This window comes from Oncorhynchus gorbuscha, linkage group LG19 (genome assembly GCF_021184085.1).
Source record: "Oncorhynchus gorbuscha isolate QuinsamMale2020 ecotype Even-year linkage group LG19, OgorEven_v1.0, whole genome shotgun sequence".
Taxonomy (NCBI): domain Eukaryota; kingdom Metazoa; phylum Chordata; class Actinopteri; order Salmoniformes; family Salmonidae; genus Oncorhynchus; species Oncorhynchus gorbuscha.
The window spans coordinates 26700800-26714279 of NC_060191.1; the positions used below are offsets into that span (position 1 = coordinate 26700800).

Sequence of the window (13480 nt, forward strand, 5' to 3'; positions counted from 1 at the left end):
TTGACCTAGTAACCCTGAACAGGCAGTTAACCCACTGTTCCTAGGCCGTCATTGAAAATAAGAATTTGTTCTTAACTGACTTGCCTGGTTAAATAAAGGTTTAAAAAAATAGGCTTGTAAATTCTCTCTCAGACAAGGTGAGCTTTATCAATATATTTGCCTCAATTTACAAAATATTGAAATGGTAATTAGCAATAGAGAAGACCTCAGCAAGACCACAAATTCCTGCTGGTAGCTCCTAAATATCATCGCTAGCTGACACTATCACCTACCGTTCACCAGCGCGATCTGATCAGAGACCTTCTGTGTCCAATCCATGAACTTCTTACGTCCCCTTTCTCTGTCTTATCTAGCCACTGACTACACTTTAGCTAGCTAGTTAGCAGAGCAGTAGATCAAAAAATAGCCTAGATTACTGTTTGTACAGTATGTTGACTTCGGTGTCTATTTTTCAAGGATGAGCGTGAGCATTCAAAGGGGAGAAGACTACTATAAGTCTGCCCATATGGAGAAGTGCAGCTATAGTGAGGGAAAACTTAGTACAAATAATACGATCCCATCAGTTTTCTATAGGCTAGGCTTACTATATTTATTCCTCAACTTTTCTAATATTAAGCACATTGCTTATCTTTACAACAGGATTATAGCCTACCTGACAGGCATGAAAATGAACCACGAGAAAAGCGTCCTACATTCTCTATTTAAGTGCATAGATGTATTTTTTCCGCTGCCCCTGTTTCGAGACAGGTGCATGATATTGGTTCATTCTGAATCAAAACAAATTTCACACATATATTATTTAGTATATGTAAAGACATGATTAAGTCTGATGGGTGACAATATTAGCCTATCATTTGTGAATGATGCCCAGCATAAGGCAATAAAATATGCCTTTTCTTTGCGACTTTTTCGAATCATAGTCGCACACCTCATGTAGTCTAGCCCAAAGGCCTATATGTTTTAATAAGGTTAGTATCACACCTAATGTAGCCTAGCCCAAAGGCCTATATAATAATAATAATAATATATGCCATTTAGCAGACACTTTTATCCAAAGCGACTTACAGTCATGTGTGCATACATTCTACGTTTGGGTGGTTCTGGGAATCGAACCAACTACCCTGGCGTTACAAGCGCCATGCTCTACCAACTGAGCTACAGAAGGACCACATATGTTTTAATAAAGTTAGTATCACACCTCATGTAGCCTAGCCCAAAGGCCTATATGTTTTAATAAAGTTAGTATCACACCTCATGTAGCCTAGCCCAAAGGCCTATATGTTTTAATAAGGTTAGTATCACACCTCATGTAGCCTAGCCCAAAGGCCTATATGTTTTAATAAAGTTAGTATCACACCTCATGTAGCCTAGCCCAAAGGCCTATATGTTTTAATAAGGTTAGTATCACACCTCATGTAGCCTAGCCCAAAGGCCTATATGTTTTAATAAGGTTAGTATCACACCTCATGTAGCCTAGCCCAAAGGCCTATATGTTTTAATAAGGTTAGTATCACACCTCATGTAGCCTAGCCCAAAGGCCTATATGTTTTAATAAGGTTAGTATCACACCTCATGTAGCCTAGCCCAAAGGCCTATATGTTTTAATAAAGTTTGTATCACAGCTAAAGTGGCCAAATAATTTCTTAAAATGAAGCACATTAATCCGCTTTACAAGGGGTTTAGAGTCTAACTGGCATACATACACAACGTGTGAGTTTCAAGTTTGGGGAAGATCATTTTCACCATAAAAAATGCACCTTTTATAATAAAAGCATTACATGCATAATCACATTTGTGGTCACCTTTGATAATGGTGTTTTCCCGCTAATGGAACATTCGTGCTTATAGCCTACTGCCATGTGCGTATTGCTGCGTTGATAATGTGAAGAAATAGCCTAACGGGTTGTCTACACTGCTCTCGTCTCGTGTGAGCATTGCAAAATACATTTAGAAATCTATATTATTCAATTATTGCACCCATACTGCTCATGCGCACCAACGAGCGCCTGCATTGCCAAGGGCTAAAATAGAAGTCAGTTCAATTTCTGACAGCAGATCACGCTGCAAGTCTTACCTCTCTCATCTCCTCATTGGTTTATAGAAGCAGGTATCCACGTGCCATCTCCTCATTGGTTGTACCCACGTGGGTGACTGAAAGACGAAATAGGTCAGTGACTGTAATGCACGTAATTTATGAAAGTTGCCAATCGCAATATAAAGTCAAGAGAAGAAAAGGCCTGGGAGGAGGAGAGATGACTAAACGATTTGGTTGACCGTTTTATGCATGGATTGATTGGTGGAGTAGAGGACCTTGTGCATTTCAGGTAAAATAACAACTCAATGTTTATATCCCAGGACAAATTAGCTAGCAACTGCAAGCTAGCTAACTAAATTGCCATAAATGTGTAATGCTTTTCGACCTGCCCCTATATTAATAGAATTGGTTCAGAGTTTGTTTTGATATTTTAACCTGCGTGTCGTGATCGCGTTTGGTGTGGGGGGACAAAATACATTTATGCACGATGGCACATGATGGCGCACGCGCGCGGCCGGTTTGGGCTCCGTGTAATAGTTTAACAACATTTAAAGCTAAACGTTCTGATCTGTTGCGTCAACTACATTACGTAAAAACTTTTTTTTGATGCTAGCGTTTGTATTAATTTGGGATCTATCGCATCCCAGACTGTGTTTGGAATATTTATTTCTTGCACAGAATAGAATAGGTCAGCTTTTGTACTATGGTGGATAGTAGATTGACATAGGCTAGTGCTTCTGCTGTTCATTAGGCCTACCCATGTTGTTGGCTGATGAATATGTGTGAAATTAGTTTTGAGTTAGAATGGACCATTATCATGCACCTGTCTTGAAACAGGGTCAGCGGGAAAAAATACCTATCTATGCACTTAAATAGCGAATAGAGGACGCTATTCTCATGGTTAATTTCCATGCCAGCCAGGTAGGCTATATTCCTGTTGTAAAATAAGCAATGTGCTTAATATTAGGAAAGTTGAAAAATGAATATAGTAGGCCTAGCCTATGTAACGCTGATGGGATCCTCCTCTTTTTAATAGAGGCCATCACTCTGTTTTCTCACACAATTGCATAGCCTATAGAAATGTTGCACAACATGAGCTCATGGGCTCTCATGAAGTGTTGGATTAGATTTTTGATTCATTTGCATTGATGTCAAAGTGATTACAGGGACAATAGAGTGGAGAGTACCAGGCAGTTTGCAAGTTTGGTAGGCTACTAATGACCATCAGCAACATCAGAGCTTGGAGAATCCTAATTACCGTGACTAAACGGTCACGTGGAATTTGACTGCTTCATGACTCGTGACTGCCGGTGTGGCGGTAATATGGTCACCGCAACAGCCCTAGTCATGCAGCCTATTTTGGTGGTTCACAATATCGGGCTTACGGATGTGGAATGCGAGTTGAGGAAGCCAGCCGTGCCCAACCAGGTGCAGTCAGTGGAGGACCTGTACCCAGTTGAAGACAACCCTCTGTCCCGAGAGCCCACAAACGAGGATCTTCAGTGGCCAAGGAACCATCTCCGGGGCAGGATCAGAGGGACGGCATGTCTCCTTGAACCTGAGCCAGAACATCAGCTACCCTCCCTGTCACCCTGTCTGTACCGGACCTCTTAAGGATCCGCCCCTTTAAAAAAAAAAGTCTGCAAAAATGACATACCCAAATCTAACTGCCTGTAGCTTAGGCCATGAAGCAATGATATACATATTCTTGGTATCATTTGAAAGGAAACACTTTTTCACAGTTTGTGGAAATGTGAAAGGAATGTAGGATAATATAACACATTAGATTTGGTTAAAGATAATACAATGAAAAAAACAACCATTCTTTTGTAAAAATGTTTAACCATCTTTGAAATGCAAGAGAAAGGCCATTAATGTATTATTCCAGCCTAGGTGCAATTTATATTTTAGCCACTAGGTGGCAGCAGTGTATGTGCAACGTTTTAGACTGATCCAATTAATCATTGCATTTCCGTTTAAAATGTTGTATCAAGACTACCCAAATAAGCCTAATTTGTTTATTAATAACTTTTCATGTTCAAAATTGTGCACTCTCCTCAAACAATAGAATGCTATTCATTCGCTGTAATGGCTACTGTAAATTGGACAGTGCAGTTAGATTAACAATAATTTAAGCTTTCTGCCAATATCAGATATGTCTATGTCCTGGGAAATGTTCTTGTTAATGCTAATCGCATTACCTTGCGTTAGCTCAACCGTCCCGTGGAAGGGACATCCCGAAGAAGTTTTAAAAATAAGCGCACCTGGGGCATGCAGGCATCCTGGCTGGCATGGCGTGGTCAGCAGAGCAGCAGGAGGCTATATGTAACAGGGTTGGTTATGTTTCCACTTGCCTTTAAAGAAATGTGTATTTAATGTTCAAGCATTATTATTGGTTGGTTTAACTCTGATGACAATAAGGTGTGTTGCGATTGGCCTCGCTTGCAGATAGGGGGAGATCGCGAACATCAGGTCTTCCCAGTATGAAAATGTGATGCAAGGTAGGTCACATTCTGAATACTGTTTTATATTTTATAATGTGTACAAGTTTGCTGTACGTTACTGATTTATACATGTGTGTGTATATGGTACCTGTTAGGGATTGAGGGGCTTTCTGGGATGTGCTTTGGCATATGAGTGCTGTAAATAAGTGTGTTAGCTAGCATACACCGATGTAATGGTCACATAAGCCCACTGCTAACACAGTTGTCTTCATGCTACAGATTTTGCCATCGACAGCCATCAATATCGTTAAGCCCTGCACAACTAACGTGCTGTTTCCCATTCAACAACAGCAACAGAAATAAATTATGCGCAACTGGGACCACTGGCTGATGTGATTTATTTGGACAAAACACAACACAAGGAGAGTACGATTTACATCTGTTACATATACGGCAGGCAACAGTTGGACAGCGCACCAACCCCAACTGACACACCATGAGGAGAGGGAGGTTAACTGACAGAAATTATGGAGCAGTGGTTAGGGCCAAGTGCATTACACTGTCGCTGCTATAAAAAAGGGTCCTCAGATCAGTCATTGGATGGGATGTTGTCTGTAAAGTGGGCTATAGATAACGAGGGCATCAAGGCATTCAAATGGCTACAGGGATGGATATGCAGGAGTCCGGGCTTTAGATCACGGGGTCTGGGATCCTGGGTGCCTCACCGGAGGGTCTGGTGGGCACCACAATAGTGGTGGAGGTCAAGTGTCCCTATGGTGCATGGGACCTTACAATTGAAGAGGGAGTGAGGGAGGGTCTTACTGGCACAAGGTCCAAGTTCAGCTCAACATCACTGGAAAGGACATCTGCTTTTTCATTGTGTGGACCATCAAAGCCTCCATCACAATCCCCATCTAGTGTGACAACCTCTGACAGACTCATATTGCTCCTCCTGTCAGTACCAGTTTTCTGTTGAATTTAAACGTTCACTGACAGGTGCACAACCATTTGCCATTATTTTCTCTTTCAGAAACTGACACATTCCTTTGCCGGATACAGCATTACTACAAACGATTAAACCATTCTCCCAACACAGTAAATAGACCAGTAGTTTATGTAAAATATTTGACCGTATGGGTAGGCTACAGTAGCCTATTACTGTGCGATATAGCAGGGGTTCACAAACGTTTTCACTCAGGTCACCCAGCATTGGGGAACATCAAACTGTTCACACCCCTCTTGTTGGTGGAAAGAACATTTAGTTGGTTTAAAGCTTATTTCTTGCAATTCCATACATCACGCTGTTTCTTATCCCCCCCCCCTCCAGCTACCTCCACCGGGCTCCTGCGAGACCCAGTGTTGGTGGCTATTCAGTCCCTCCTTTGCACCTTGGCGGCTCAGGGGTGATCCATAGTGTCTACCTGCCTGAAGACGAAGTTCAGCATCTTGCTGTCCTCCCACGAGTGTGACTGGAGGGTCGTGGCTTGTGAAGATGTATCAGCCGTCTTTAAAACCTCTGTGCCCAGGCTACACAATCTTTTCCATCGCAGTTTGTGAAACATTTACAATTTACCACATTTTTTTGCCGCCATGTTTCCCCTCAGGAGTAGAGAGCTTCGTAATTACATCTCTTAGATTGGCGGCTGTGATCATCCGCCATCCCACTGATTATAATCAGTAGCGATTTTAGCATGTAAATCTTGGTGGGGCAAACTCAAATTTTTTTAGATGCATGCCAGCAAAGCCACTACACAACACTACATTAATTGGACTATAACGGTGACGGTGTCCACAAGCTGTCCCAACACCTTCCACTGCAGAACAGTTCATTGAGTCTTATTTACTACCTTTTAAAAATAACATGTGACTGACTTGCTTAAACAAATGTGGTTTGAGATGTAACTTTGGCATAAGGGGACGAGCAGATAAGAGGCAATCCGCAATTTAGATTAAGACATGAATGAGCGACCTAGGACTGACGCAGTCAATAGAACTATTTCAGCACTTTTGAAATATAGAGCGACAGAATTCATAACATGGGCCTTTCTTACAGTATTGTCCCTGTACGCCAAGACAAAACCATGTGATAAGGGGTCATGAAACAATGAAAGCTTACAATAGTCAATGAGATTTCACTAAAACAGGCTGTAGGCTACATGTGCACCAACAAGTCAGAACAGTAGGCTAAATGGACCAAATTAGTCAGATGAGGCACATGGGCTACTAACAGGCTTACGACACTACATACATTACTTTCTTAGCTACAGATCTCCCTGGCATATTAGATCATTTGACAACTTCAGAGTTCAAGGTGAGAAGAAGCCACTAGAGAAAATAGGATAGTGTTTGACCTTTATATACAGCTCCACTTTAAGAATGCTGCTGAAGAGAAATATATTTAAATATAAATAAATGCCATTTAGCAGACGCTTTTATCCAAAGCGACTTACAGTCATGTGTGCATACATTCTACGTATTTAGTTTATGATATTGCTGATTTGGTGTCGCTTAGTGGACATGTGAATTGCACCATTATCTACATGAACGCTCAGGAGTTCGGCGTCATGTTACCAAATTACCACCACCAGATACTGTAGTCTGACAGGCTTTACACATGAGTAGGAATGCAGCCTCGTAGCAGTCAAGATCATGCAGTGTCCACAGACATAAAATAAAAACAAGACACAACTAGTCTAAAACCTTTTATTACAACATTTCCTAGGACCCCAGCCCCTCAGTTGGCCATGACCAAACACAGACATCTAAATGGACGCCTCCCTCCTGACCGGAGAGGATCATGTGTTCTATGGGAAGGGCTAAGCCATAGTTACAAAGACTCAGCTTTAGTACAAAGGCAAGTGAATCTGATTGACGTTGCTAGTTGACACAATACATAAAAGCTTGTAAACTTCCAAGTAAAAGGCATGGGTTGTTCCATCCAGAAAGGTGTTGTCAAGCGCAGTCCCTTTAAAACCGTAGTGGAGGCCAGTACAAAAAAAAAACACACCATCTCAGGGGAACGAACACCTTTCACTGCTGTATAGTATGCTAGTCAATCTGTCCCTTTTCTTTGAGACATTCAACCAAAAGGAAACAGGTAAAGACATTGTCACAAATACTTGAATAAAAAAGGGGAAGGGAAGGGGGTTCTAGGTGCCGAGTTGAGGATGATGGTTCACGTTTCATCTGAATGGAGTTGGCCTCAAATATGGACATGGGTCTGCCCACGTCAGGGTTTTTATTGCTTGGCGTTGATGATGTCAACGAACTCTGGCTTGAGTGCAGCGCCGCCAACCAGGAAACCGTCCACATCCTTCATGCCTCCCAGCTCCTTGCAGGTGCCACCTGTCACGGAACCTGAGGAGAGAGAGAACAGAAGGATATGAGTGAGGAATGGATTTATGAGAGAGAGGGACAGAGTGGTGGGGAGAAAAAGAGTCCACTGTACGCACCCTGCATGTCCCGGACTTGAATTAGATTAGCTATGCAATGACAAAACCTATTAATCCCCACTTTGGTGGTCGTGGCATTAACAGCTTAAGTGTGTTTAAACATGAAGCAGATGAGCGGTCTCACCTCCATAGATTATCCTGACAGAGTTGGCTACTGCCTCAGACACATTGGCCTTGACCCACTGCCTCAGTTTGTCATGAACGTCCTGGGCCTGAGAGACAAAGATAAGAAATAAAAGATTCAAATAAAAACATGAATATGGGTTCCAAAGTCCAGTATGTTCTGACTTCAGTCTTCAATTTAGTGATGAATCTCAAATGGACAACACATTCTGCTCTAGTCTAGACTGAATATATACCGTATGAAGAGATTCAGGCTTTTAGTCAAGTCCCCATCGGTCCCATGTTCTTTCCATTGAGGTCATACAATTGTAAGGACGACAATAGAAGAAACTTACCTGGGCGGGGGATGCGGTCTTGCCGGTGCCGATGGCCCACACGGGCTCATAGGCCAGAACAACCTTGGACCAGTCCTTAATGTTGTCTGCAAACAGAATTGACATGGTGAATACAGTACTGCATTCACATTAATAAAAAGGGAGAACTCAAAATGGACAAAGTGCCATCATGGACACTAGATATAACCAAGACAACCATGTAACACACTGTACATACAGTAATTGCAAATTCATTGCTTGCTTTCCAGATACAAGAAGGCCTATGCAGTTTATATGATTGTTACATATATTACTGACATGGTTCTTGACATGTTTAAATGTAACAGTATAGACTTTACGTCTGTCCCCTCGCCCCGACCTGGGCGCGAACCAGGGACGCTCTGCACACGTCAACAGTCACCCTCGATGCATCGTTACCCATCGCTCCACAAAAGCCCTGACCCTTGCACATCAGCTACATAAAGGTCAGGGCCCATTTTCAAAGATATCAAATGCAAACTGATCCTAGATCAGCACTCTGATAACATGTGTACGCCTGAGCAGAATCTGTGGTCCTGTGTAACACTCATGATGAATCAGTGATTTCAGTGACGATACCTGCAAAGTGCTTGGTCTGTGCGTTGATGACCTTCTCTGTGATGCCAGCCTCCCGCTCGTCCAGCTTCTCACCAATGCAGGCAATGACACCCAGGCCATTCTCCAGGGCGTGGGCACACTTCTGACCAATAAGCTGTCAGGACAGTTAACAATATTACAACAACCTGTCTGATTGGCTAACATTTCCTCTACTTGATAAACCACCTTGAGTGTTTATCAAAAAATAAATATAAAAGAGATTCAAATGATTCGTCACTGCTCCTCAAATTCTGTCATTTTAAAAAGGTACATTCACTGTTGAAAGACATAATCCAATACTGTGTAATGGCCCTGTTCTTGTGGTAGTCTTTGGAGGTGGCAGACTACTCCTCCCAAGACGACACATTCATAAAGAAGAGCACGCCATCAAATAAGCCATTTACCGCATCAGTCTCTCCAAAGACCCAGCGCCTCTCAGAGTGGCCAAGGATCACCCAGTGCACGCCAACATCCTTGATCATCGCAGGGCTGAGGAGAGAAAGAGAGGGGGCATAAAGGACGAGCGAGAGAAGGGGAAAAGAAAGTCGTGAGAGAAAGGAGATTTCATTTGTTAAAAAACGAGAAAAAAAAAAAGTCAGCCTACAATGTTTGGTTCAGTAAAGCACGAGTCCTGAAGACACCAGCATGCGCAGTTACAGGTCATGTCCATTACCTGATCTCCCCGGTGAAGGCACCACCCTTGACCTTGTAGCAGTTCTGGGCGGCCACTCCGATCTTAGGGTCCAGCTTGGCCCTGGCGAACTCAAGGTAGATTGATGGGGCGCCGCAGACCACCTCTGCAAGCACAGAGAGAGAACCAACACGGTCATGCACTGACCACTAGTCTCAGGGTTTAAAATAGCAGACCGACTAACACTGGACCAGTTTGCATTCTTAAGTGGAATTTAGGATTCACCTCTAAGTAAAAATTCTCACCTCAGTCGTCATGCATTGATGTCAACGTGTGAGACACCGTGAAATTTCTAAGTGGAAGTCAGGATTTGCCCCTTGATGTTTACATGGATGCCAATGTTACAGTAATCTTTTCAGAAAAACTTAAGTAGGATGGGTACACAGTGATTGGTGATACCGAGTATCAGTGGTGACAAATCCATGTAGTGCCCCACTACTATTCACTTCAGTATATAAAGCAACAAGGCCTACCGATCAAAATTATTAAGCCTATTTGATCCAGTGTTGGTTATACAGTCCAATACCCGAGTCTGCAACATTAGTACACACTGTACAACTAGGATATCCCTAGTGTTGTGGCGTACAGTAGGCATACACTGACATTAGCAACGTAACTGTATCTTAGGGTTAAGTGAGTCTATATTAAACCTCCACAGTCACTATTCCCTCTGCAAAGGTCATTTATCCCTGCCAACAGTCAGTCCCCGCTGCAAAAAGGTCCTAGTTCAACCGCCAAAAGGTCACTAGAACTCAACTCACAAAAGTCACATTCTACTGGGGTCGAACAGGACCTTATAAGTTCAAAGGTCAACCACAGGATAAAGAATTAAAAATACTCTGCAGGTTCATAAAACGGCCCAGGGAAGTAGTGACTGAATATTGACTTTACATTTCTAGAAAGAGACACATGGGAAAAGGCTACGCGAGTTTGTCATCTGCTGGCACATGCAGCGTCCCGTTTCATGCGTCAGTCAGTGTGTACTGTGCAGACGAATTGTAAGGAGTGGCCCTTTCTGTGGGGTGAAGTCCGTGGCTGTACACTGAAATGTAGGCTACTACACGGACAGAACGTGTCCTTATATTTGCTGCTCCATGGAGTGCGCAATAAACACCCATGTGCGTATCCTGCAAAAAAAGGACACAAAATGTGACTAAGTACCTTTAGCCTGTTCTTGAACCGGTGTTCAAATGCAAACAGGGCATACTGCATTTACGCGTCTGTGGCAATTTGAAAATCCACGATAGAGAATGGCGGAAGCAACATCTTCATGGCGGAGAACTCAAATCATTTTATTGGTTAATAATGTTGGGCATATATTAGTTAGTGTCTTAAAGGTAGAATGTATTTTTACATTAAAGTATCGTGATGGTGCAGTGAACCACAGTTGGTCCTCCTGGTAGTTATATGAACAGGGATCGCGATCGGATGGATCATTATAATACTACATCAAAGAACAGACATTTCGCCCCTCGCTTGCGCCAGACAGTAGTGGCTACGTGCTGTTCGGAACGTACGCCCACTGACAAAAATCCACTTAAGTCATGTTCTTTATCCTAGTTAGTTTCAAAATACTGGTTGAAATCCCCTGACAATGGCTTTCTCTGGTTGCAAAGGAGTATAGTGGGCTTCAGTACCAAAATAGGCCTATGTATTCTGCATTGGTGATTTCTGTTCCACAAATTGTCGCTATCGCACCACAATTGGGGTCAGGGTATCCCATAATGTAAAACCCCTGTGAAAGTGGCAATAAAAAAAGGGACCTAGCGGAGTATAGCTGGGTTAACCACCCATTGATTCGTGCACTGATAACAGAAAAAGGACATTCCTTATTATTTGTTGTTTCACAATACAAGTGTGCCGTGCGATTGTCATCTCAACTGAATAGGCTACACTAGGCAACTCAATACGACAAGTTACACAATTTCAAAGATCAACTGTCTACTACACGAGTCAGACATTAAAGCACGCACCGGTGTTGGGGTCGAGCTTCGCAGAGTTCAGGGTTTTGATGAGTTCGCCCAGGCTTGCCTTGTCGCCATTCATCTTCCAGTTACCACCGACGAAGAATTTTCTGGGCATATTTGCAGTTTGGGGTCGTTCCTCGGCCTTAAAACAGAACTAGATGGACCTACTTCGGGGAAAAGCGCAACTACTCGTGAGCAACTCACTGTATTTATTATCACGGGCCACGTAACCCCACCTCTCAGTTTGTTCTATTGGTTTACAGAGACACGCCCAGAAAAGCGTTTCTTTATGTACAATGGTAGCCTTTTATGTCAGTAGAGTAAAGAATCTAGGCTCCAATTTCACAAAAAAAAGAATGTTCTTCAAATTAGGCTATCTTTGTTTTAAGCGTGAAAATAATATTTATGTTTCCGTATATGGGGATGAAATACATTGAAAACATGTCGAACATTCTCACAGAGAACCCACTGAAAATGTGCGGTTATCTCAAATAAATGGCCATTCCTATAAACGGCGAGCAGGGCCTGCTAAATCGAATCAACCCATTCTCACGCAGGAAAGCTGAGAGAATTCAGCGCGTTGATTGGCTAGCATTCAATCTTGTAATTTGCATACCCAGCATGCATTTCGCATTTCTTTTAGGCCATCTGTCTTTAAAATTGCTTTTTTTAAACAACACAACAAGCCATCTTATGTAACATTACAACATGTTTGTCTTTTAATAATTTAATAATTATTCAAAATATTTTTTGTACGCATGATTGGAGCTAACTCTGGCACAAACACTGACGGTAAAACCTACAAGAACGCTTGTGACCTTCAAATGGTTATGGAAAATTTGCTCTTTTAGTATTTGTCAAGTAGGCATCTTCAATTGAAGAAGCCCCCGATCTCTGTTGAAAATAGACGTTACATTTGACCCTTCTGTTACAGATTGAAGGAGAGTGTGTATTTACGCAGTAGGGGCATAAGGGTCTTATTGTTATTCGAAACGGGTTACCAGCGTAATTAGAGTAGTGCATATGCATGTTTTGTCATACCCCTGGTATACGTCTCTCAGTCAATCAACATTCAGGGCTCGAACCACCAGGTTTGTAATTGGGAATCACTCACGCACTTTATGTTTTAAAATCCTGAATGGTGCTGCGGTCTAAGGGACTGCATTGCAGTGCTAGAGGCGTCACTAAAGACCCTGTTTCGATCTCGGGCTGTATCACAACCGGCCGTGATCAGGAGTCACATAGGGCAGCTCAGAATTGGCCCTGCTACGTCAGGGAAGGGTTTGGCTGGGTAGGCCGTCATTGGAAATAATCATTTGTTCTTAACTGACTTGCTTAGTTCAATAAAGATTAAATACATACAAAATTAAATCATGGGGTAGTAATCCTGATGTAGATTTGAACACTCAGTGATGTCAACCCAGCACATTAGCTATTAGTTACGCCAAAAGATCAGAATATCTTGACGAGGTTTCTATTATTGTGTTAAGTTTGCTCCCTTTCTTCGGAGTGCACATCCTTACGCTTTACTCTAGTAAATTCCTCACACCAGCACATTTGGGATGTGCTCTCGATGGCCACAACTGGAGGCCATCCCACTTCTGACACCACTGTAGCAAAGTCTGATTTGTATTCCAGACTGGTGCTTGAACCAACTGTCAACCCAACACCTTCCCTCTTGATACAATAGGCCTATTTTCATTTTTGTAAATTTACTGATGCTGACAAATTGATAGTGTTGGTACAAAAACTGGAACTGAAAACTGATGCTGAATAAACAAGTGGATCATCTCTATCCTCCTTTTGATTTTTTTTGTA

At 42.4% G+C, this 13480-nt stretch overlaps 1 protein-coding gene and 1 pseudogene across 1 annotated transcript; one reads left to right on the plus strand and one right to left on the minus strand.

The window, feature by feature from the left end:
- Positions 1–7168: 7168 nt before the first annotated feature.
- Positions 7169–11861, minus strand: LOC124006247 (triosephosphate isomerase B-like). Its single transcript, XM_046316135.1, has 7 exons — positions 11669–11861; positions 9678–9801; positions 9409–9493; positions 8987–9119; positions 8390–8475; positions 8056–8143; positions 7169–7836 (listed from the first exon to the last, which is right to left on the minus strand). Exons 1-7 carry the CDS (start codon positions 11775–11777, stop codon positions 7718–7720), a joined length of 744 nt encoding a protein of 247 aa, XP_046172091.1. The 5' UTR covers positions 11778–11861; the 3' UTR covers positions 7169–7717.
- Positions 11862–12495: 634 nt separating this feature from the next.
- LOC124006549 lies at positions 12496–12551 on the plus strand (annotated as a pseudogene).
- The last annotated feature ends 929 nt before the right edge of the window (positions 12552–13480 follow it).